At 36.7% G+C, this 21,131-nt stretch overlaps 3 protein-coding genes across 5 annotated transcripts; 2 read left to right on the top strand and 1 right to left on the bottom strand.

Moving 5' to 3' along the window:
• The first annotated feature begins 515 nt into the window (after positions 1 to 515).
• LOC147568252 (E3 SUMO-protein ligase SIZ1-like) lies at positions 516 to 11,214 on the top strand. Of its 3 annotated transcripts, none has more exons than XM_086654701.1 (18): positions 516 to 873; positions 975 to 1,167; positions 1,674 to 1,754; positions 2,378 to 2,420; positions 3,635 to 3,713; positions 3,849 to 4,002; positions 4,083 to 4,210; positions 5,284 to 5,352; positions 5,806 to 5,893; positions 5,984 to 6,059; positions 6,445 to 6,518; positions 6,743 to 6,850; positions 6,968 to 7,129; positions 8,424 to 8,528; positions 8,613 to 8,693; positions 8,806 to 9,976; positions 10,328 to 10,742; positions 10,909 to 11,214. In XM_086654701.1, the coding sequence occupies exons 2-17, from the start codon at positions 1,144 to 1,146 to the stop codon at positions 10,468 to 10,470; spliced, it is 2,586 nt and encodes an 861-aa protein (XP_086510827.1). In that variant the 5' UTR covers positions 516 to 873; positions 975 to 1,143; the 3' UTR covers positions 10,471 to 10,742; positions 10,909 to 11,214. The 3 variants fall into 3 exon arrangements, with proteins under 3 accessions (XP_086510827.1, XP_086510829.1, XP_086510828.1); XM_086654703.1 differs by having other exon boundaries at positions 686 to 873; positions 2,337 to 2,420; XM_086654702.1 differs by having other exon boundaries at positions 686 to 873; positions 2,248 to 2,420.
• Positions 11,215 to 13,503: 2,289 nt separating this feature from the next.
• LOC147568251 (uncharacterized) lies at positions 13,504 to 14,761 on the top strand. Its single transcript, XM_086654697.1, has one exon. The coding sequence runs from the start codon at positions 13,642 to 13,644 to the stop codon at positions 14,662 to 14,664; it is 1,023 nt and encodes a 340-aa protein (XP_086510823.1). The 5' UTR covers positions 13,504 to 13,641; the 3' UTR covers positions 14,665 to 14,761.
• Positions 14,762 to 18,293: 3,532 nt separating this feature from the next.
• Positions 18,294 to 18,782, bottom strand: LOC147568250 (vacuolar protein sorting-associated protein). Its single transcript, XM_086659243.1, has one exon. It carries the CDS (start codon positions 18,687 to 18,689, stop codon positions 18,294 to 18,296), a length of 396 nt encoding a protein of 131 aa, XP_086515369.1. The 5' UTR covers positions 18,690 to 18,782.
• Positions 18,783 to 21,131: the final 2,349 nt, after the last annotated feature.

The raw sequence follows: 21,131 nt of genomic DNA, 5'->3' as shown, positions 1-21,131 counted from the left end.
GTCAACAAAAGATTGGAGCTTAGTTGGGTGTCTCTTTGTATATTGTGTGAGTGGTCTTAGGTTTGATTGTTATTGTTGGCAAGTCACTCTAATTTTTTGCGAGAGCCAAGAATGCATATAAGGTCAATGTTTTTTTTACGAGAGCCAAGAATGCATATAAGGTCAATGCTTTGAGTCTCGTATTTACAACACATACGTAATAGTCTAACCTTGATAGTCTAACAACTCATTTGGTAAAAAAACTACTTAGTAAATAAGACAATGAGGATCCCAATTTTCACCATCTCTCCTGAATCCCTAATCTTCGTTTCCTCTATCTCTTTCTTTTACGAATGTCCATCTAAGCAACTTTTCTTTAGTTGTTTCTTACAATATATTCTTTTACGTTAATCTACCTATTTTGTCTCAAGGGTCTCTTTTTCATTATATCAAAGTCACATCTCACATGGTAAGCTTAGATTCATCAATTACTTGCTACCTTTTATAGTTAAATTACATAAACTTTTTGTTATTATGAATCTAGGAGATCTCTTATTTGTCCTCCTTGAGAGGGAAAAATCCAAAATTTTCCAAGAACCTTTGGCTGTAAATCAAAACACGGACGCAAACACAGTTCCTAAACTGAATTGAAATACAACTATACGTCCGGTCCCTTTTTATGGATTGGTCGTGGGGAAGTAGAGTTGTATAGCTTGGCCCGCGGCTCAGTCAAAAAAAAAAAATGAAACGAAATTGACTGAGAAAGAAGAGAGAGAGAGAGAGGGTGAGAGTAGAAAGAGTCAGTGGTTGTTGATTCTCTCTCCTCAAAACGTTTTAATCATAATCTCAATCTTAAATTATTCACACTCAAAGTTCCCTTCTTGTTTAAATTCGGTACGTCATTACCAATTTATACAGTATTTATTGAAAATTTAAGTCTCTATTATGTTATCTAGGGTTTTTAAGTTCTTACTCATTCTGTGTTTTTTATGTAGAACTTCTGTCTACTTGCTCCAAAATTTGGATAGTCTGGTCCAGTGAGTGAAGTTCTTGTTTGATCTGATCCTCATTAGATCCTATTCTGTTTAAGTCTCTGAGTTATTGAGTTTGAAACCTCCTTTGTTCTGGCGTAATCAGCAAGGGAGTGAATTTTAGGTTAACGAGATGGATACAGTATCCAGTTGTAAGGTAAATGTATTTATTACTTGTTCGATCAGTTGTACATTGTGATGAATTAGGTTTTTAAATTGCTACCAAATCAGTATTTTTGCGATTTTGCAGCTCTCATTTTTTTAGTTATAAATATATCATACATAGCATGTTTGTTTCCTCAAATGATTAGATTCTAGGGTTTGTTTCCTCAAATGATTAGATTCTAGGGTTGGCGCCGGTGAAATAGTTAACAGTGTAGTCGTTTTTCTAAATGCGGCATGAAAATGGTGGTTTTGGGTGTCCGATTAAATAGAATGAACATTTATTAGTTGTGTACGGGACTTATTCTGTAGAGTCTCTAGCAAGTCGCAAATGATACGGAGTAATGACAAAAACTTTCCCGATGTTCTCACATTGTTTTCTTTTTGCACTGTGGTAATGGTGGTTCTAGTGTTTCTTTTTATTATTTACGCTGTCATGCAAAGCGTTACAGATGACCTGTCCATTGACCTATTACTGAGGCTTGCTGTACTTTGTTACAGGATAAATTGGCTTATTTTCGTCTTAAAGAGCTTAAAGATGTCCTCACTCAACTAGGTGTTCCCAAGCAAGGGAAAAAACAGGTTTTCTTACTTATATTATTCTTATCCCTCTAGTTTACTTTCTCAATTTAGAGGCTTCACTTCTCATCACTAGTATTATCATCTTCCTGTTTACATGCATTCGTGTTACATCTACAAATACCCATTATGTGATCATCTTTTAGCATCTAGAGTCGTGATTGTTAACTTGGTAGAAGAGGTAGAGTCATTAAGTGTTTGAGCTTTTAGAGTAAGTAGTTGGCACTTGCGTTACCTTGTTGAATTTGTAATGGATCGTTGGGACCCTCTATGAACGTCTTCCGAGCTGCTAGGATTGCCTAATATGTCAAGTTTGTTATCCTTACTTGGTACACCACGTTATGGAGTAGAAAACAGAAGGCGACGGGTCAATGATTCTAGAATTCCCTTTTAACTCATTGACACATTCTTTTGTCTTATATGAACTTTATTGTTATTTGTGGGTGGGCATAATGGGTTATTAATGTCTTTGGTCGCTAATTGGTCTTTATTGTAGGGACCATCTTGGTTTGGGGGAGTTTAGCCCCTGAAAGTATCTGGAATGTGTTCATGTCTTTTTCGGTTGTTTAAAAACCTTTTTGATAGGGCTACATTTGAAGCTAAATGCCTTTATCCATGCCCGACAGGATCTTGCAAACAAAATTATAGCTCTGCTTTCAGATGACCAAGGTAACTAACTCGACTATTTCTCAATTTGAAATATTCACTAGATTTTGTGTTATTTATTAAGTTGATGTTAGGTATGTAATCAAACCACAATGTGGGTTTGGGACTGTAGTTGTTTTTATCTTCTCCCTGTCACATGGACCCGTGTAGGTCAGTGTTTTGTATTTCTACGTTGGTTTTAATTTTTCTTTCACTACAAATGACTTAGACTTGAACCTGACCAAATATGAATCTTAATTAAATTGTGAACTGCTGCTTGTGACGTTTCCTCTGCTTCTTTTAGTTTGGGTTGAGTTCAGGTAACTCCTGATATCAAATTATCAATACACTTCCAATCTCACTCCACATTCCCTCGAATGGCTCCTTTGTTCCTAAATATACCAAAGGATACCAAACTTAATGAGCTTATTCTTTTTCTTGTCTTTTGATGTGATTGAGGCATGCTATTGAAGAATAAGATAAGTAGTGAAGTGGATGTGTAGGCATCAAAATCAAGTCAAGATACCGCTCAAGGCTTCACTTTCTTGAGTTACTTCTTTACGTCACAATACTTTCTCACTCTACATTCTAGTGTCAAGTGTTAACGAGTGTTGAATTTTAAGCTGCAAGCCTTGGTTGTTGTCTTTCACCAGTTTTTCGTATTTCTGTCAACAGTTGAAGTGGGCCGAGAACAAGTTACTAGTTATAAACAACTACTGATATGAACAGAGATATTCTTGTGGTATTCTTTAGCCATAATATGTGCTATCTTTTCTGGGGTTTCAAACCACTAATTACTCTCATTAGAGGAAACCGTAAATTTTGTGCTTTAAATCCAATAATCAGCATCATACAACTTACTACCACTAAGAATCCCATAGTCGAGTCCAACTTCTGATGTAATTAATCAGTAGTTTCAAAGCTAAGTGCTCATTTTACTAATTCGTAACAGACTGTCAGGAAAGTATTAGTCTTTTGATAGATTATGTTGTAGGTAGACAGTAGAAGGGTTCTTGAAGCATTTAATTGTATAATTCTACGGACATGTAAGCCTTTTAAGGAATTTGGTTGAAGACGTATTTTTCATGTCACACTGTTTTTTCATGCATGTAAGCTGAAGAATCAGTTCCACCAAACAGGATCTAAATATTTTATACAATTTCCAGCATTACCTTTATTTGTCCCTTAAAAGAACTCAATTGGACCTTCATGAACATGTGTTTGACATTCTTGTGCAGCTTTAAAGTTGCACTGTTGGCCAAAGAAAATTTCTATTGCGAAGGAAAGAATTGTGAAAATAATTGATGATACATACAGGTGTTTACTTTCTTTCTTAATGAAGTTCATATTTTTCATGCTGTTTTATATTCTATCTACTCCTTTTATTCTTGCAGAATTCTTGCCAACTCTCTTCCTTAATTTTCATTATGATGCATTTCTACTCTCTGGCAGAAAGATGCAGATTCCTGGGGCTACTGAGTTAGCATCTAAGGAACAGACAGAATCAGAAAACATGATGCCTGAAGAAGTTGATAATTCTCTACAATTGGATATGAAGGTTCAGTGCTTGTGTGGCAGTCCATTGCCTACTGATTCAATGATCCAGGCACCACATCTTGCTCCCTGGCCATCTATTTACATTGTTTCTTTGTAGTTATTTATTAGTGTGTTACTCCTCACTTGCAGTGTGTGGACCCACGTTGTCATGTGTGGCAACACATTGATTGTGTTATTATTCGGGAGAAACCGTCAGACAGTACACCTGATCCATCTCAGTTCTATTGTGAAATGTGTCGAATTAAATGGGCTGATCCGTAAGTTCATGTTTTCCTGTCAAGCGTTAACTTACCTCATAGTGTTGATACTGATTTTACTGTATGTTGCTTGTTTTCTTATACGTTATCATCTATTCATCTCATTCCTCCAATCATGCTTGATTTCCTGGAATTCCCTATTAATTTTACGCGACATGAATCCTTTTGAATTTATTGCAACTGAATTGCTAACTAAGACAATTAGTTCAGATTTATATCTACCTTATAGGCTTATACAGCAGAAGAAGTCAAAAAGGAAACTGAACATTTCTTGGTTATTAATAACTAATAATCAAGGTACTAAATATAGGTCTCTTTGGAAACCAAAATGTTTTTGTTTCTGTGGAAACAATTTTAGATTCACAAAATTGTGGTGTAAATACTGCAGATAGTGAAAAGTTCTTTTGGTTATGGGTTCGTAGAGATGAAGATCAACAGCATTTTGTTAGATTGTTATAAGAATGCAAGATGCCTAACTACTAAAATTATTTGCTATATCTAGAATTTCAAGTAATTTTTTTTGCTATATCTACGGATAAAATTAATTGATCTTTTGGTAACCCATTAGATTAATCAAACTCAATCGCCTAATATTCAGCAAACTAATTATTCCAGAAAATTGAAACATGCTACTTGAATTCCTTACATTTTCTCAATTCGAACTCTTCCTACAGGTCAAAAGAAAATATTCAGTTTCCCCCAAAAATAAACAAATAATATCCTGTGTTGATTTTTTTGTCTATGGACATCGAAACCAAAATATTTTGGTCGTTACCGAAATATGTCGAACCATGCTAATAATACATTTGTATTAAGGCCCAATGACGGCGTGACAACCCTTTGTTTAATTTTGAGTTGTTAATGTTCCCAGTTCCCAGTTCTTTTCATGATTTATTTTCCTTTAATCGTAATTCTTTCTATGGATCATTTTCTTATTTTTCACAAGATTTATACGATGATTTAAGATTTTGTAAATGTCTGATTGTCTTTACAACTTTATTGTTGAACGATGTGGCTGGTTTCATTCCTTAATAACGTAAATATCACACGTGACTTTTTTTTTCTATCTACAGGTTTTGGCTGACACTGGATCATCCATTAAAGCCAGTGAAGTTGACTGTTTCAAGCCTTACAACAGATGGGTAGGTACTTATTTATGGCTGTTAATTTTGCTATTGTGTGTTTATTTCTCTGTATTTCTTTATCTAGAAGATGGCAGACTTGCACCTTCCAAGCAGATGGTAACATGCATAGTTCTTTCATAAAGTTGTACTTGTTAGTTAGTATGAATGCTTGTAGATATATGGCATTGAAGCTATTTTTAGGTCGCGAAGTTGTACTTTATTAGGAAGAGAGGTAGCCGTTCTTTATGAAGTCCGGTTGGGCCATAAGTGTTGGCATGTCTAGACATATTTTATGCACACTCCAGGCTTCGAATTCCTTGCTCCGCTCTTTAGTACTGTGAGGAAGCTGGTATTTTGTGACCTGTGATTGTCTTCTATTAACCATTTTTCGATATTGTTTCAGTTAAGAAATTCACATTGCCTATCAAAACATAGCCAATATAATGACCAAATTACCTTGTCTTCTTACAGGACAAACCCTGTCCAGAATGTGGATAAAACTTTCACATTGACAAGGGCACACAGAGATTTACTACATAAAGTAGAGTTTGATGTCCAGGTTGGTTTAAATCATGACCATTGTCAAATTTATGCTCATACGTTGAAGGTTCCAGTGGAAATGATGATTTGTCTGATGATGTTAATTCAGGCTTGGTGTATACTTCTCAATGACAAGGTCAGTTTTAGAATGCAATGGCCTCAATTTTCAGACCTGCAGGTCAACGGTATGTAGGTTTTATTTAGCTGCATCATTGTGAATCTTCTAATATTTGGTTTGGTGATTTGAGAATCTTATATAGCTGTCTATTTTGTATGAAGTGGGTCGTATTTCAAACTTCAAAGCCAAATTTAAATTGCATTGAGATAATCAGTTATGGGGGTGGGGGTGTCAGCTGTTGTGAGATAGCCCCGTAATTGATTGTGGAAAATTGTGCTAAAAACTGACAATTAGTTGTTTTAAATTATAGTTCTCTCTAAAAATAGCACAGAAATTTTTTCTTGATAGACAATTTATTTCCATAATTGTTCATGTGCTTACTCTATTACTATCATGGTTCCGTGACTCCTTTTTTCATGGTTTTCTTTTATCTATTATTTATATTCTTGCAGGTGTCCCTGTTAGGACAGTTAACAGGCCTGGTACACAGTTGTTAGGTGCTAATGGTCGTGATGACGGCCCAGTGGTGAGTCTTTTCATTTTCTTTTGACATTGGTGTGGTCAGTTCTATTTCTTACACCATACATTTTGTCTGTGTTTTTTTTTCATTCTCAAGCCAGTTTTTCCTTTTAAGGGTTTGATTTGAACTTGTACATGTTCCGACAATTGTTTTTATCTTTACTTTGTGCACCGAAACTTGTAAGCAAGTCATAACGTGATAAATGACTTAACTTCTTGTTCTCTTGTCAGATCACAACTTGTACCGGGGAGGGGACTAATAAGATATTTTTATCAGGGTGTGATGCTCGGCCTTTTTGTTTTGGGGTTAGAATTGCAAAGAGACGCACAGTTCAACAGGTAATCCTTTTCTCAGTTACGATTGACGTGGAGAATACATAGATTGAATCGCATCATTGGCTCTCGTAAACTTATAGTTTTTCTACTAATTAGTTTTATTAGTCAATCATTCTGTAGGTTCTCGGCATGATTCCCAAAGAATCTGAAGGCGAGCCATTTGATGATGCACTTGGTCGTGTTTGCCGCTGCATTGGGGGTGGAAATGCTGCAGAGAATGCTGATAGTGACAGCGACATAGAAGTTGTTGCAGAGTCGATTACTGTCAATCTTCGCTGCCCTGTAAGTCATATTGTTGCATACATGTCTGGTTCTGGAGGTACTTTTTCCGGATGTATTCATGTGAGTTAATTTGATTGCTATCTTCGGGAGACTGATTTGTTAACTGAACTGAGGAGGTACCTGTATCAATCTGTATCTTATGTCCAAGGTCAGGCTATGATCCAGACGTAACTGATTCTATTGATGTTAGTCAGTTAGAAGATTGATGTTACTTCATCCATTTTAGGAGTTAAAGTAGACAAAAATATTATTATGTGCAGTGCTGTAATGTTAGTGCAGGTTTAGAAGGCTATTATGGCAAATCATGTAGCTATATAAGTAAAGATATTTATTATGGTGGAGTTGCTGTCAAGTTCATATATGTTCTTACCAAATCTCCAAATTAATTAATATTCTTTGGTCATGAAAATAAAGATGATACCCTGAACTAACAACTGTGAATTTGTGATATATTTACAGAGATAACATAAAAAGAATTTGGGAACCGAAGTAAGAGACTTGTAGTAGCTCTTAGCTCACGCAGAAAATGCCAAATAGGTTTCCTTTTCTTATATAATCTTTGAGAGATAACATCAAATTATTATGTGATATTTGAAGCTTCAATAGGTTTCCTTTTCTTATATAATCTTTGAGGGATAACATAACATTATTTACCCTAATCAGTGATATTTGAAGCTTTCAATAAGTTTCCTTTTCTTATACAATCTTTGAGAGATAACGTAAAAGTGATTTGCTCTAGTCTCTTTTTGGGTCTGGGTATAGCTCTGTAAATTCCTTTTCTCTTTCAATTAATTCAAATTCCGAAATAAAAAGATGCATATGCTAGGTTTGTTACTTGAAAATTGGAATTCATCATATTAGCTAACAGTCTTTGATTTCTAATTCAAGTTCCACACGAATAGGTGTAGTTGGCCACTGATTTGTTGTGAATTTGTACTTAGTTACTTTATTCTTCATGGAGGACTTTGCTTTTAGTCAATATTTTGCTAGATTTCAGCAGGCTTAAATATCATTTTTAAAGTCAGGTTCACCAGGTTTTGCCGCTGCCTGTTGAGTGAACCATGTTCTGTTCAGGTGGAAGAGTTTGTGGAATTTCTCCTAGTTTTAGTTGGATGCGACTTAAGCTACTTCCCCTCTACCTCTCCTTTAGTATCCTTGACAGTTAATACATTTCGGTCAATGTTAATATGCCTCACTTCAACTACAGGATCATTTTAATATACTAAGCATGATATGCAGATTGAAGATTCATAGTTATACTTGAATTGTATCTAAATATTTTTGCAACTTGCAGCTAAGTGGATCGAGAATGAAAACTGCTGGAAGGTTTAAGCCTTGTGTGCACATGGGTTGTTTTGATCTTGAAACTTTTGTGGAGCTTAATCAGCGATCTAGGAAGGTAAGCAGCTCACCTTACTCTCATTCTTTACTTTCTTCCTTTATTCAAGTTAAGAGATTAACAAACGTTCTACTTTGATTGCAGTGGCAGTGCCCTATCTGCCTTAAGAATTACTCTCTGGAGCATGTTATCGTTGACCCATATTTCAACCGCATTACAAAACTGGTAAATTTTCACTCTTTAGACCTGTTAAAAGCCACAGGTGTGTCCTTTGTTCGGGTGAATGCCATTTATCTGGTTCTATTTTCTTTCTAAAATCTATCAAGTTGTCAAACAGATGCGAGATTGTGGAGAAGATGTAAATGAAATTGATGTAAAACCTGATGGGTCATGGCGTGCAAAAAATGAACATGAGCGCAAGGATCTTGCACAGTGGCACTTACCTAATGGTTCTCTTGCTGTGGCTGGGGAAGTGAAATCTGATTTGGAGAATTCCAAGCTGAAACAGGAAGTACTTTCAGGAGGTCATAATGGTTTGAAACTCGGTATCAGGAAGAACCAAAATGGGGTTTGGGAAGTTAGTAAACCTGAAGGGGGCCATTCTTCGGATATCCATCCAATAAAGGTTGAAAACCCAAATGTAATTCCTATGAGTAGCAGTGCTACTGGAAGTTGTAAGGAGGGAGAAGATCTAAGTGTTAATCAGGATGGCGGTGGACTTTTCGGTTTCTCAACAAACAATGGAAATGAGCTTGACACAGTTTCTTTCAACTTTGACCCAACTCGCACATTTGCAAGCAATGTACTTTCTGCACCATCTGCAGTTGCAGATGTCATTGTTCTCAGTGATTCAGAGGACGAGAACGCAAACCTTACTACTGTTTGCAAGTCTAATCAGGCCAATTCTGCCGGTGATCTTTTTTCTGTTTCCCAATCTGGAAATCTTGATTCATATCCAGATGATCCTCATCTTGGTCCAGGTGGTAGTAGCCTTAATTTTCTCAATGGCAATGGTGATGATTTTGGGATGCCTCTCTGGCCTATGCCCTCTACTACTCATGCAGGCCCCGGGTTCCAACTTTTCGGAACAGAAACAAATGTCTCTGATTCTCTTATTGATGTCGAGCCCACTTCAGTTTCTACTTCCATGAATGGTTATGGTTTGGCTCCCGAGATAGCAGTGGCATCTGTTAATCAAGTCCTAGATTCCAATACGGAATTAGATACTGGCTTGGTTGATAATCCTTTGGCATTCGATGTAGATGACCCATCTCTGCAAATTTTTCTTCCCCCTCGTCCAGCAGATTCATCAGTTCAGGTAGATATGAAAGATCAGCCTGACACATCAAATGGGTCACGTGCTGATGACTGGATTTCTCTTCGACTTGGTGGCAGTGGTAGTGGTAATGGCAGTAGTATCGGTCACATCGAACCAGGAACTTCAAATGGACTGATTTCTAGATCTCAGGTGCCATTGGAGGAGGGCAGATCGTCTTTAGCTAATACTGGTCTGTAGCCTTTCATTCTATAATGCATGGTTTCACTATTTGGTGGTGTTTTCAGTTCTGAAATCTGACTCGAGATCTGCATAGACTTGAGCCAGATTTTAAAATGTTTGTTTTTTTACCTTACTAGCCTAAATGTCTGATTATAGGTTCATCTTAGTTCGACAAAAGATACATCTGAATTAAGAGTCCATTTTCCGTGAAAACCTCGAAATGATTATAGTGTCTCTGAGATTCAGAACTCAGAAGACTCCAGTTCAGACAAGTTAGGCTCATGCAAGTTAGATTCGAACTATAAGAGAACACCGCAATGTATTGTCTTCGCCTAAACATAGTTTCTTTTGCCTTGTGTAGCTTCTCTGCTTCTAAGTATGAGTGACAATAGGCCTGCTAATGCAAATACAAAGAGGCAACTTTCTGATAGCTTTTCTTCACATCCTCGACAACCAAGATCTGTGCGACGTCGGTATTTTCCTTCTGAATCGGACTCCGAGTAGAGTAAAAGCCTCTTTTGCAGGGTAAACGAGAAAAGAAAAGAAGAGATCTGAACCTTATACATTATGTTGGAACTGACTCGCACAACTTCAGTGATGATTTTCGCTTTCTCACAATCTGACAAAAATCAAGATCTTGTATCAGTTGAAACCCCTTATGCCCCTCGTTTTTTCGATCTCCACAAGGAGCTCCTACAAAGTTTTGTCTAGAAGGGAGAGTTGTGATTTGTCTAGATAGAGCACATATTGGGTGGTTTCTGGAGCTTCAATATTAGGTGAGCACGTTTTTCATTCTCTCTTTCCCCCCTCCATATATATATATATATGTATTTATGTTGCATTCTGTCAATGCATTGTCTTCTGTAATGCTAGTTTGTTTCCATATTCCAGAACAATTACAAATAATCTCCTGTTGATTCCTTAATCATGAGTTTCTTTCAGGTCTGGACTTGATCGGTTGATCCTATCTGAAGTAATTTGTACAAAACAGAGATAGTAGTCAGAGTGATTCGAGGATGGAGAAGTCTTTAGGATAGAGTTGAAGACTCGGAGTCGATGAAAATGCTTCCCCTTTTTGTAGCAAAATGTACATCGAATGCAATCTCAGGGTAATGTAGTAAATAGTTTGTAAATTTATTCTCTTCTGACTTGCTAAATGAATTAAACTAGTAAAATATCCCTTTATCGTACTTTCTTGAGTGAATCTGGAACATTTGACACATGAAATTGCATCTCATTTCTTGATCACCGTTTGAACACACTTGTCTGGAATCCGAGGAGATAGTGAAGTAGGTTGGACTTGAATGCAACTTTCTTTAACTACACTCTTGTTGGCAGATATGTGTATGTTAACAGAGAAGAGGTGGAAAAGGGGAATTTTCCAAAGGAAGAAAGATCGGAAACGGAATTTCAAAATTGACAACGTTGTCCCATCTTTTTCCTGTTGTTATATTTCGATAATGTGCTTTTTTTTCCAAATCAGATTTGAAATCTTACTCAATGTATGAACTGACTCGATGCAAGTGGGTGTTGTATTGTGGTTGTGAAGCTACTTTGGTAAAGATAAAAAGAACAAGGACGGCACACAAGAAAACGATAGTGGATCATTTTTCTGCAGATTGTCTTTTCCAGATCTCAAAGTGACACACATTGAATCTAGAGCCCGTGTGATGGGTCAATGGGTTCATTCCGTACTGAACTGTGTTAAGGGATTGAGTCATGACAAAAGAAATGGCTTACAAACTGTGGGCAGGTGCTGCAGGTGGGTGGACTTTATTTTTTGACATGTTGCTCTCCACAAAACAAAAATGATGCTCTTCCTGGCGGAATCCCAATCAGCTTAGGTGGACGACTATGATTAATAGAGAAGTGAGATCCGTTTCTCTCTTAAATCCACCTAAGCTAATTAGGTTCCGTTGGCCTAGGTTTAAGGCGGAGTATCACTACTAGAAACCAAATTCCAAATGTCGGGATGGAAGGTATGTGTAATTGCCTTCACCAATTTTCTTAAAAGTCATATTGTCTATCGGGTGGATTCGTAGAGTCTTTAACAAGAACAAATCTTTGTACCTATTGAGCTATGGTTTGGGCTTGGTTGGTGAAAATGCAGACAAATATCAATAACAATTGAGACTTGGATGACCATCTTATGTAGATGTCTAGAATTTCGGGTGGTTCGTAGAGATAAAACAAAAGTATATCATATAAAGTGGCTGGTTGATGGAATGTGTCCGGTAACATGTAAAGTGGGTGCTCACTAACATGTAAAGTTGGTAAACAAAAGGAAAAGTTAAACCGTGTTGCCACTATTAACTATACCCACAAACTCCTAGTATGCAAAAAGGGAGCAATTTTCAGTGGCTGTTTTATCAAATTGAAACAAGTGGTGATGGGTAAGCAAGCATAGAGTGGACAATACCCTTCATCAAAAAAAATAGAGTGGACAATACTAATAGTAGCAGAGAGATGTGAAAGTGGGTTTTACTAAGATGATCTTGATTTGAGTTAGCCATGGGTGATCCATCACATCACATATTTATCTTGTCCTTAAACCTTTCTCTCCCCTCCTTTTTTATTGTTATTCTTTTCCTATAGCATCAAATGCAAAAGTAAATGTTCCCTTCATCAAAAAAAAAAATGCAAAAGTAAATGAGTTGACAAATTACATGAACAACCATCAAGCTAACCTTTCAACAAAAAAAAAAAACCATCAAGCTAACGAATAAAACCCTCTTTTTTGTTGAAAAAAACCAATAAAATCTTGAATATATCATTTGCAGATCTTGAAATTGAAAGAAAGAAACAAAATATAGTCTTTTTTTTTTTGTTGAAGAACAAAATATAGTCTACTCAATCAAGAAGGTGACAACTTACATAATGGGCTACTGTTGTTCTTGGCATATGGCCCTTGTTTGGGTTACCACAGATGTCGAAAGACATCTAGAAGGTCCCGAACATAACCTCTGCGACTGAGATGATTAGATTGGTGAAGTAGTATTTTGTTATCAAATATTGGCCTAGTGAATGGACACTTTTCTCGCTTCACTACATGTTGACTGAGAATCTATACGAGACATCCGAAACAAACTTCTCCCATATCTATTGGGAAGCCATAACCTAGTTGTTTAAGGAGTGATTCCACGTGTACGGACGACAACCTGTCTAAACAGGTACCCCGCTTGTCAACCCAATCCCACACAACCTCCAACCCTTCTATAGTTTGGGTTGAGCCGTTGAATCAATAGTGTGTCTCTAGTTCATTTTTACCAATCAACTTTCATGTTAGATTTTCCTCCATGCTAGATTAATAATCATCATTCTTCCATTTCACACTAGTCAAAGACTTGCATAATAATAAATTAATTTGGTCAAACCAATACTAGTTCTTTTTCTTGTTGAAACCAAACAATACTAGTTGTTGATGCAATCTTATACCCAATCTCCAACTAAATTAACAATGATACAAAAATTAGTCCTTAATCCCAAGGACCCCCTAAATTAATACTACTATATAAAATAGGGCTACTCCATAGAGGAAGGCCTTGAAAACTTCATAGTTCACACCTAAGTACATTTTTAGAGAGAGAAAGGCAGTGAGAGATAGAGAGGGTTAAGAGTGAATGCATGAAAACCTAAAGTTAAAGAGTGAAAACCCTTCATCAAATTCTGCACTAAATGAAGATACCCATATCAAGTCCAAGTAGAACAGAGAAGTTTCCACCACCATTAATGAGGTTTTTAAGAAGTAATGGAGGAAGTAGAAGTAGAGGAAGATCTCGTTCAAGTCCTATGTTTGTTAGAAAGAAGAATAGTATTGAAACTCAAGAACCATCTTCACCAAAAGTTACTTGTATGGGTCAAGTTAGAGTTAGAAGATCTAAACAAACCACTAAGAAAAATGGAAGAACAAGTAGTTTTAGTGCCAAGAAAAGGTGTAGTTGGTTTAAGAAATCACTATTCTGTAAATGTTTCTCAGAAAAATCAAATCTTGAATCATCTAATCCTGTTTGGAGAAGTTGGTTTTCATTTCCCCAAAATGGGTATCCAAAAAAAGTAGAAATCTTTGAAGATTTTACTGAAGAAAACTCCAAATCAAGAACAGAAAATGAAGAACAACCCCAAGAAAAGGAAGAAGAGGAAGTGGATTCAGTAGAGGAAGAAGAAGATGATGATGATGAAGAGAGAGAAAATAAGGGTTTTGTTTCATCAACCCCACCAAAAAATGCTTTACTTTTAATGAGATGCAGATCAGACCCATATCGAAATTCTTCAATGTTAAATCGATTTTGGGATTCTCCTTCAGTCACTGATCAAGATTCAGAGCTGAAAAGCAGAGCCCTAGCTCAAATTGAAAATAAAGATGAACAAGAAGAAATTGAAGAGAAACCCAAGTTGGATAAACCCCATATTTCAGTTTTGATACCAAGATCAGATCCAGAAACTGATGAAAAAATTGGATTTTTCAATGGAGGTTCAAGAAGTGGAAGAAAAAGAAGTACTACTAAAATCACAGAAGAAGAAGAAACACTGACAGTAAAGGAAGTAATTCCTTTAACATTAACAAGATGTAAATCAGAACCAGCAGCTAGAAGAAAATCAATGAAAATTGATTCATCTGATGAGATTTGCTATTGGAACAAGAGAAAATCAGGTCTTGATGAACAATGTAAATCAAAAAACAATATTATATTTTTATGACTTGTTTTTTTTTTTTCCTCTTCTTCTTCTTCTTCATTTCTTTCTGAACTTTTCTTATTTTACATTATAAACTTTGATTTCTTTTTGTATTATTCAATTTTCTTTTCTTTTGATTGTTTTATGAATGTGCACGGAGAGAATCTCTCTTGTCCAGATACTGCAATATTTTAAAGAAGAAATCCAGAGAGAGAAAGAGTAAAGAAAAGGTTGAACCCTCAAGATATCCACCGAGAGAATGGTGAATATTGGAGGGTTATAAGAGCATGTTCAACCTCACCCTCTCTTAGAGCATCTCCAATCCCAACCGGTCAAAAAACCACTTTTTCACCCAAATTTTTTTGCCTCAGCCAGCCTCTAAAATTCAGCTCCAGCCCCAGCCTCTCTTGAGCCCGTAAATTTGTTCATGTAGAAAACGCGTGTGTGGACTTTTAGTCGGTGTGCGAAAAACGTGTGTGATTTTATGTATATAGAAAACACGTGTTTGGACTATTTTCGAAAAAATCAGCTTCAGTGTCAGCATGTGCTTAGGCCTAAAGGTGGGATTTGGTCCTGAACCCATCCATGACCGTTTGAGTCTGAAGGATCCTGTGACTGATGCTCGATCTGTTCGTTACTCACCCGAACAAAAAAGCTTAAGCGGACAGACACGAGCATAGGTCCTCACCCTGTGATCGGACCGAGTTCATCCGACGGAACCCGCACATACCTGTCCGTTACTCTTACCCGTTATACCCGCCCGCTTATTTGATTGATTTTGAGACTTTAGATTTGTAGGGTTAGCTACAACCGTTAGATTTGAAGGGTAAAAGTATATAACGAAATCACTTTTATATGTTCTTCGCCTCTCTACAAACTCCACTTCTCTAGTCCCTCTCTCCTCTGAAATCTCAATATCTCGTCATAGTAACCCTAAAATCCACGATCCACTGATGAGGCGATGACCTAACCAACTATCTTCTCTAAGTTTGTCGGCGTGGAAGTGTGAGACCCTTCCTCTGCTAGCCTTGCTCAGGTGCTTGAATAGTTGAATCCTTTATTCCTTATCTTTGTTTCGACTTTCAAGTTTTAACTTTCTCTCTCTAATTGTAAGTATGTATAAAGGCCCGACCGTAACTAACTTTCTCTATTTCACTCTCTGAATCAAGAGTTTTTTGCTTTCAAAATTGATTATCTTACTTTTCTCTTTCTTTGAAATTTATGGTTATTTACTCTCTGGTTATCTATGAGACTTTGAACCCTCGACATCTCGAGTAACTAGAATAACCCCAATACCCCATCCACATACCACAGTAAGTTCTTACTAATCTTTGATTTATTCTTTCTGGTTTCTCTCGTGTTAGGTTTTTAAACTGTTTTCATATTTGCAGATGATGATCTTTTAATTTTGTATTCATTTACGTTTTGGAATTGTAAAGTGGGAGTTTAGAAAGTTGTATTTAGCTACTAGACAATTTCAGTTTCGAATAAAAATTTCTTCATTTGTTCATTAGTGATCGATGCCCGATCGACCAATGTCGGGTTTGCCCGACCTTCAAAACGGTCACGGATGGGCACTTTCTTAGAAAATCCGAAATGTTCGTCTGTTTTGTCTGATATCCGAGTGAACACTTAGGACTTGTTCTCGTTACGCCCGAACCGGTTGAGTTAGTACTTGTTTTCTGCCCGTCCGGGTCGATTCCCATCCTTACTTAGACCTAAAATTTGTGCATGTGGGGAACGCGTATGTGATTGAAAGATGAAGAGGCACATGGTCTATGTTGGCTGATGGTGTTAAATTGACCAGATTTGACTATAGTATATATAGGGTTGTAACTAACCGGAACTGATGAATAAAATAGAGCTGAAGCAAATAATCAAATTTAAAGATCCAATCGAACAAGATCGATTGAAGTCGTCGATTACAAGAAGTTATTTAAAAAGTGAATATAAAGTCAAATTTAAAACTAAAAGAAATAAGGTTAGATAGACTCCCTTCTAGTTCGGTTAAGTTGATCTGTTGACGATTGCAAGTGGTGTATGTAGATTTTTATTTTCCTATTCAATGTGATAAAATTTCCCAATGAAAACAATAGATTCTTGACTGCGCTATTTGATCCTGGATACTTCCATAGATTTGTGTTGTTGATATATACTCTGTGTATAGTCGTCTGTAATGTTTAATTCTACTTAATGCCAATAGATCTATAATGAGAGTGAAGCTTAAGGTTATCTGGGCTAGCAGATGTAGATATTTGTTGTTAAAATCTTTATCTCTGACCCTTAAGGTTGAAGAACCCCCAAAAAGAGATCTCAATTTCGAATCGAAATATTGATTGAAAATTAGTATTTAGAGATTTGTCTTGTTGTAGATTTAGTTTTTTTATAGAAAGGATATGAAGGTCTACGATGTTACTGTGAATCTATGGCTTTCCACAATATCTTACTGTATCTTTTGATTAGGCCATGAATAAAATGAGTAGAGATTGAGTTTGTTTAAATACTATTAAATGATTATCCAAAAAATAAAAGAAATTTAAATCCACGGTTCTTTTGGTTTTTCCCATTCGGGGGTTCTCTATGAGGATATAAAATGTAGTTTCTAATGCATTTCCTTGCACTGGACTCTATTACAAAATGTTATTCATAATAATCTCATTACATACACATGACCAAAAAAACCATTGAAACAGTCAATACTTGATTGCTTAAGTAGTTGATAGTGTTCAAATAAACTCCAAATCCTTGGAGGTATGAGATTTGATTTCAGCATAAGTGGAATCCATTATTATTGAATTTGGGTTATTAAAGGTATTAATTTGTCGGACTTTAAGTTTTAAGCATCTTTAATTATTGGTGTAACTTGCGGTTATCGTGCTTATCACATCTTGATGATGTATCAATGCGTTGTAATGACAATCTACATCGTAGTCGATTTCTCAAAAATAAAAATTAAAAAGTTAAAGAGTTAATTCCTATATGGCCCCCTACTTTGTGACCAGCTTCCTTTATGGCCCCCTTTTTTTCGTAAATTCAAATATGGCCCCCTATTTTCAGGTAAATGTCATTACTACCCTTCTTAATTCTAAATTTAAAACATTAAAAAAATTTATTTCCACCTCACCCCTCTCTCTCTCCACCTCATCTCTCCCTACACCTCACCCCTCTCTCTCTCTCTCTCTCCAACTCACCCCTTTCTTCTCCGGCAAGGTGGCCGGCCGGAAAATTTTCCGGCCGGCCACCTTCAAACCTAAAAAAAAAAAAAAAAAAATTCTCTCTCCTCTCTCTCTCTAAAATTTTTTTGATCGAGTAAGCTCCGTAGAACATCACCAGATCACCTCCCTTGTTTGATCAAATCAACATAAGAAGTGCAACCCCAATCATCACTTTATGTGTTCCAGTCAATATTCATACTTCAAACAAAATAGAAGCATATAACACATTGATAGTTCCGAGAATCGGATGGTTGGACTCAGGGCATGAACACTAGCTATGAGGAACTAGATGACAATTATCGTATACTTATTAGTTTCGATTTTCAATCTAACAAACTCAACTCAAACTAATAAGTCAAGTATGAACCATTACTGCAATTCTGCAAACATCATAATAGAATCAGCAAAGACAATCAACACAACAATTCAATCTGATGATCAACTTGGGTAGAGAAACTGACCAGTAAAAAACTGCGGGAACTTAACCGGCAAGATAACTGCTTCCTGCAATGCTTGTTTCGCACTTTCAAGTCCGGCGACATCGTTCCACTTCACATTTGGTTTCTCTCTAATAATAGCAGAATTAAGACCTGATCTCAACTTTGCTTGTTCAGGATCTTCCCCATCTTCACCCCCATTTTTGGGTTTTGTTTTAGGGCGTGTGGCAACAGCCGCATCACCATTAGAGGCAGGACCTGTACCCCCATCATCAAGAACAACACGAATCTCTTCTGCTCGTCTCAAATACTCAGTGAATTTATTAGTTATTGCTTCTTTAATTTTAGGGTTTTTCTCGTACTTCAAATGGGTCTCAAAGTATTGTAAAGCATTCATGTATAAAGGAAAAGCCTTTACATAATTCCCTTCATTATCTTCTTTAACTGCTTGCTTTACGAATTCTATTGCTTGCTCTTTGAAATTGCTATACATCTTACATTTCTATCAGATTGATATAAAAATTCCCCCAATCAAGCCAAAACCCTAGAATTCTTCAACATTCGTTTCTCTTTTCATCGAGCCGGTATTCACATATATAATAATCTAAATTCCAATTACGTTTTTCCTCGAGCTTGTGATATTCCGTTAGTGTTTCTATCTTCAATTAAAACCCTAACAATAAAATACCCAGAAGATCAAATTTCAATTGAAGGAGTTGAATTGTTGATCAAGATAAATAGTGGCAGATCAGCCAAAAAGATCTTCTCAAACCTAAGAATTGTAGAGAGAGAAAGCAAGAGGGATCGAATACAGGAGACAATTCTAGAGAGAGAAAGCTTAGTGGAAAAGACAACTCCAGCAAGACCTCGTCTTCTTCCTACGTAATTGCGCCTATACCAGAAGATGTAGGGATTTACACCCTTCTACTAGTGTTTATAGCGGAAATATGACATCTAATGTCTACACTAGTATTCCCAGGATCACATGCAAAACTAGTAATTAATCTAATGGAGATAGTAGATTACCTTAATCACTTTTCCCTCGAACTAGTTGAATTGATTGAAGAAGCCAAGAGCTTCAAGTGTAGCTCCTCTACTTGGGACACGAGCAATCAATTTGATCTCCCACCTTGTTGTATAGCTAGCACACCAATGGTGGTTGGAAAAGAAGAACTCCTTTCTTCTTGACTAGATAGATAGTTAATGGGAATTAGCTCACTTTCTCCTCTCTACTTGATGTGGTAGAGTTAGAAAGCTTAGAGAGAAATTCCACACCTTATTCTCTGCCCTAAGAGTGTTTATATAGAACCCTAATAAGAATCCACCTCCTTTTAGGTTTCCTAAAACACCCTTTAGAATAAGATTTAGGGAAATAGTCGAAAATAGCAACTATTGGTATTTTCTCAATTACCTAAGTAAGAGGTGTCCAAACACCACGAAAATTGGCAGATATAATTTTTATTATATCAGCAACTAACCCTCCAAAATTCAGCCCAATCCGAGTCCTAGAAGTACCCGAACCGGTCTAGGCCCAAAAACCCTGTTTTTGGCCTTTTTGTACTATCTTTGCCTAATTCCTTTTTAGGCCTATGAGATATGTTTATGGGACACTCCCATGATTATATCTCACTCCCACTAATCATATCCTAGATCAAATTGTCACTCTTATGTGTAACCCGTTGTAGGATCCGATCGAAGTTAGCCGCGAATTACTTCGTAATTCGACGATCGTAGTTGGTCTCTAGCTACAACTCTACGATCCCTAAATCAATCGGACTTGATGATCTTCCACATCAATTGTCCTATCCGACAAATTGTTCGCATTGTCACCTTGGTCGAAGGACATCTCCTTCAACTCCTTCAGACTCCCACTTGGACTTAGAACAAGTGCAATGCCTCGATTCCTGTGTCAATTTAGTATGATACGTCACATCATTCAGACTTTCTTGATATCCGAGTACAACTGTAAAAGACAAACGATTAACTTTTAATCCGTTTGAGCGCGGCCACGCATTTTCAGTTGCTACTCATCAAGTGGCCTTGAGACACTTTGTACCTAATGTGATTAGGGTGACACAATCCATTCTTGCGCTCCCACTTAACTTCATGTCTATCCTGTCCTTCCCAGTATCCGTCTTTATAACCTCCTTTTACGGCGCGGCGTTTAACGGAACCAAAGTCGGGCATTCCTTACATAAGATGAGTGGAGCACTCATGTTTTGAAGAATCTCTCCAATTGTCTTTATGAGAAGTATTGACGTTCATCACGAATGATGTACTTCTCATTTGAGGGCTATCCAGTGTATAAACCTTTTACACACCCACGTAGTCGAATAGAATATACTATTCATATAGCCCATGAAACTACGCTATCCCATCGACTCCCGTGCTAGTCTTCGTGAGTCATTGTTGTCCATGCAATGACCTGGACCAGGGATTTTTGATAATAAATATACCAAGTTCACTTAATAGGGTTTCATTCATCAGATCACGTATCTGACAAACCTATTCGGAACGTTTTATTATCGATGGACTGTCGTTTAAACACTAAACCAAGTTTAGACGACTGGTGAAATAATTCTTATTATTTCTGATAACGAGAGTTGTAAATCTGAGCCTCTTCCGTAAAACTCCTTTTACCCACTCAGTTTTACTTGTCGAGGTTTAAAATTACACCTCATGCCTTAGACTGTGTATGAATCTCATACTATGTCTTAGGTGACAGTTTAGTTTGACTACCGTGGTAGTCGGTTTTAAACTTTGCTTATTATCAATTAATTTGAAGATTACTATCTTCAACCTTGATAATATCTAGTAATCTTTACTAGAGTTAAGGCCT

Source organism: Eschscholzia californica, unplaced genomic scaffold, assembly GCF_041429995.1.
Source record: "Eschscholzia californica isolate CP2 unplaced genomic scaffold, dmEscCali1.0.p SCAF_1, whole genome shotgun sequence".
In the NCBI taxonomy this organism is placed as follows: Eukaryota; Viridiplantae; Streptophyta; class Magnoliopsida; order Ranunculales; family Papaveraceae; genus Eschscholzia; species Eschscholzia californica.
Note: the sequence above shows the minus strand (reverse complement) of the source record. Positions and strands in the feature narration are given on the sequence as shown.

Bases quoted from the DNA above. Each gene is read 5' to 3' on its own strand.
- LOC147568250 (XM_086659243.1), bottom strand. From the start codon at position 18,689: ATGAATGCTTTACAATACTTTGAGACCCATTTGAAGTACGAGAAAAAC.
- LOC147568251 (XM_086654697.1), top strand. From the start codon at position 13,642: ATGAAGATACCCATATCAAGTCCAAGTAGAACAGAGAAGTTTCCACCA.
- LOC147568252 (XM_086654701.1), top strand. From the start codon at position 1,144: ATGGATACAGTATCCAGTTGTAAG. The intron at 8,529-8,612 runs GTAAGCAGCTCA...CTTTGATTGCAG, and splicing joins TTAATCAGCGATCTAGGAAG to TGGCAGTGCCCTATCTGCCT. The intron at 8,694-8,805 runs GTAAATTTTCAC...GTTGTCAAACAG, and splicing joins TCAACCGCATTACAAAACTG to ATGCGAGATTGTGGAGAAGA.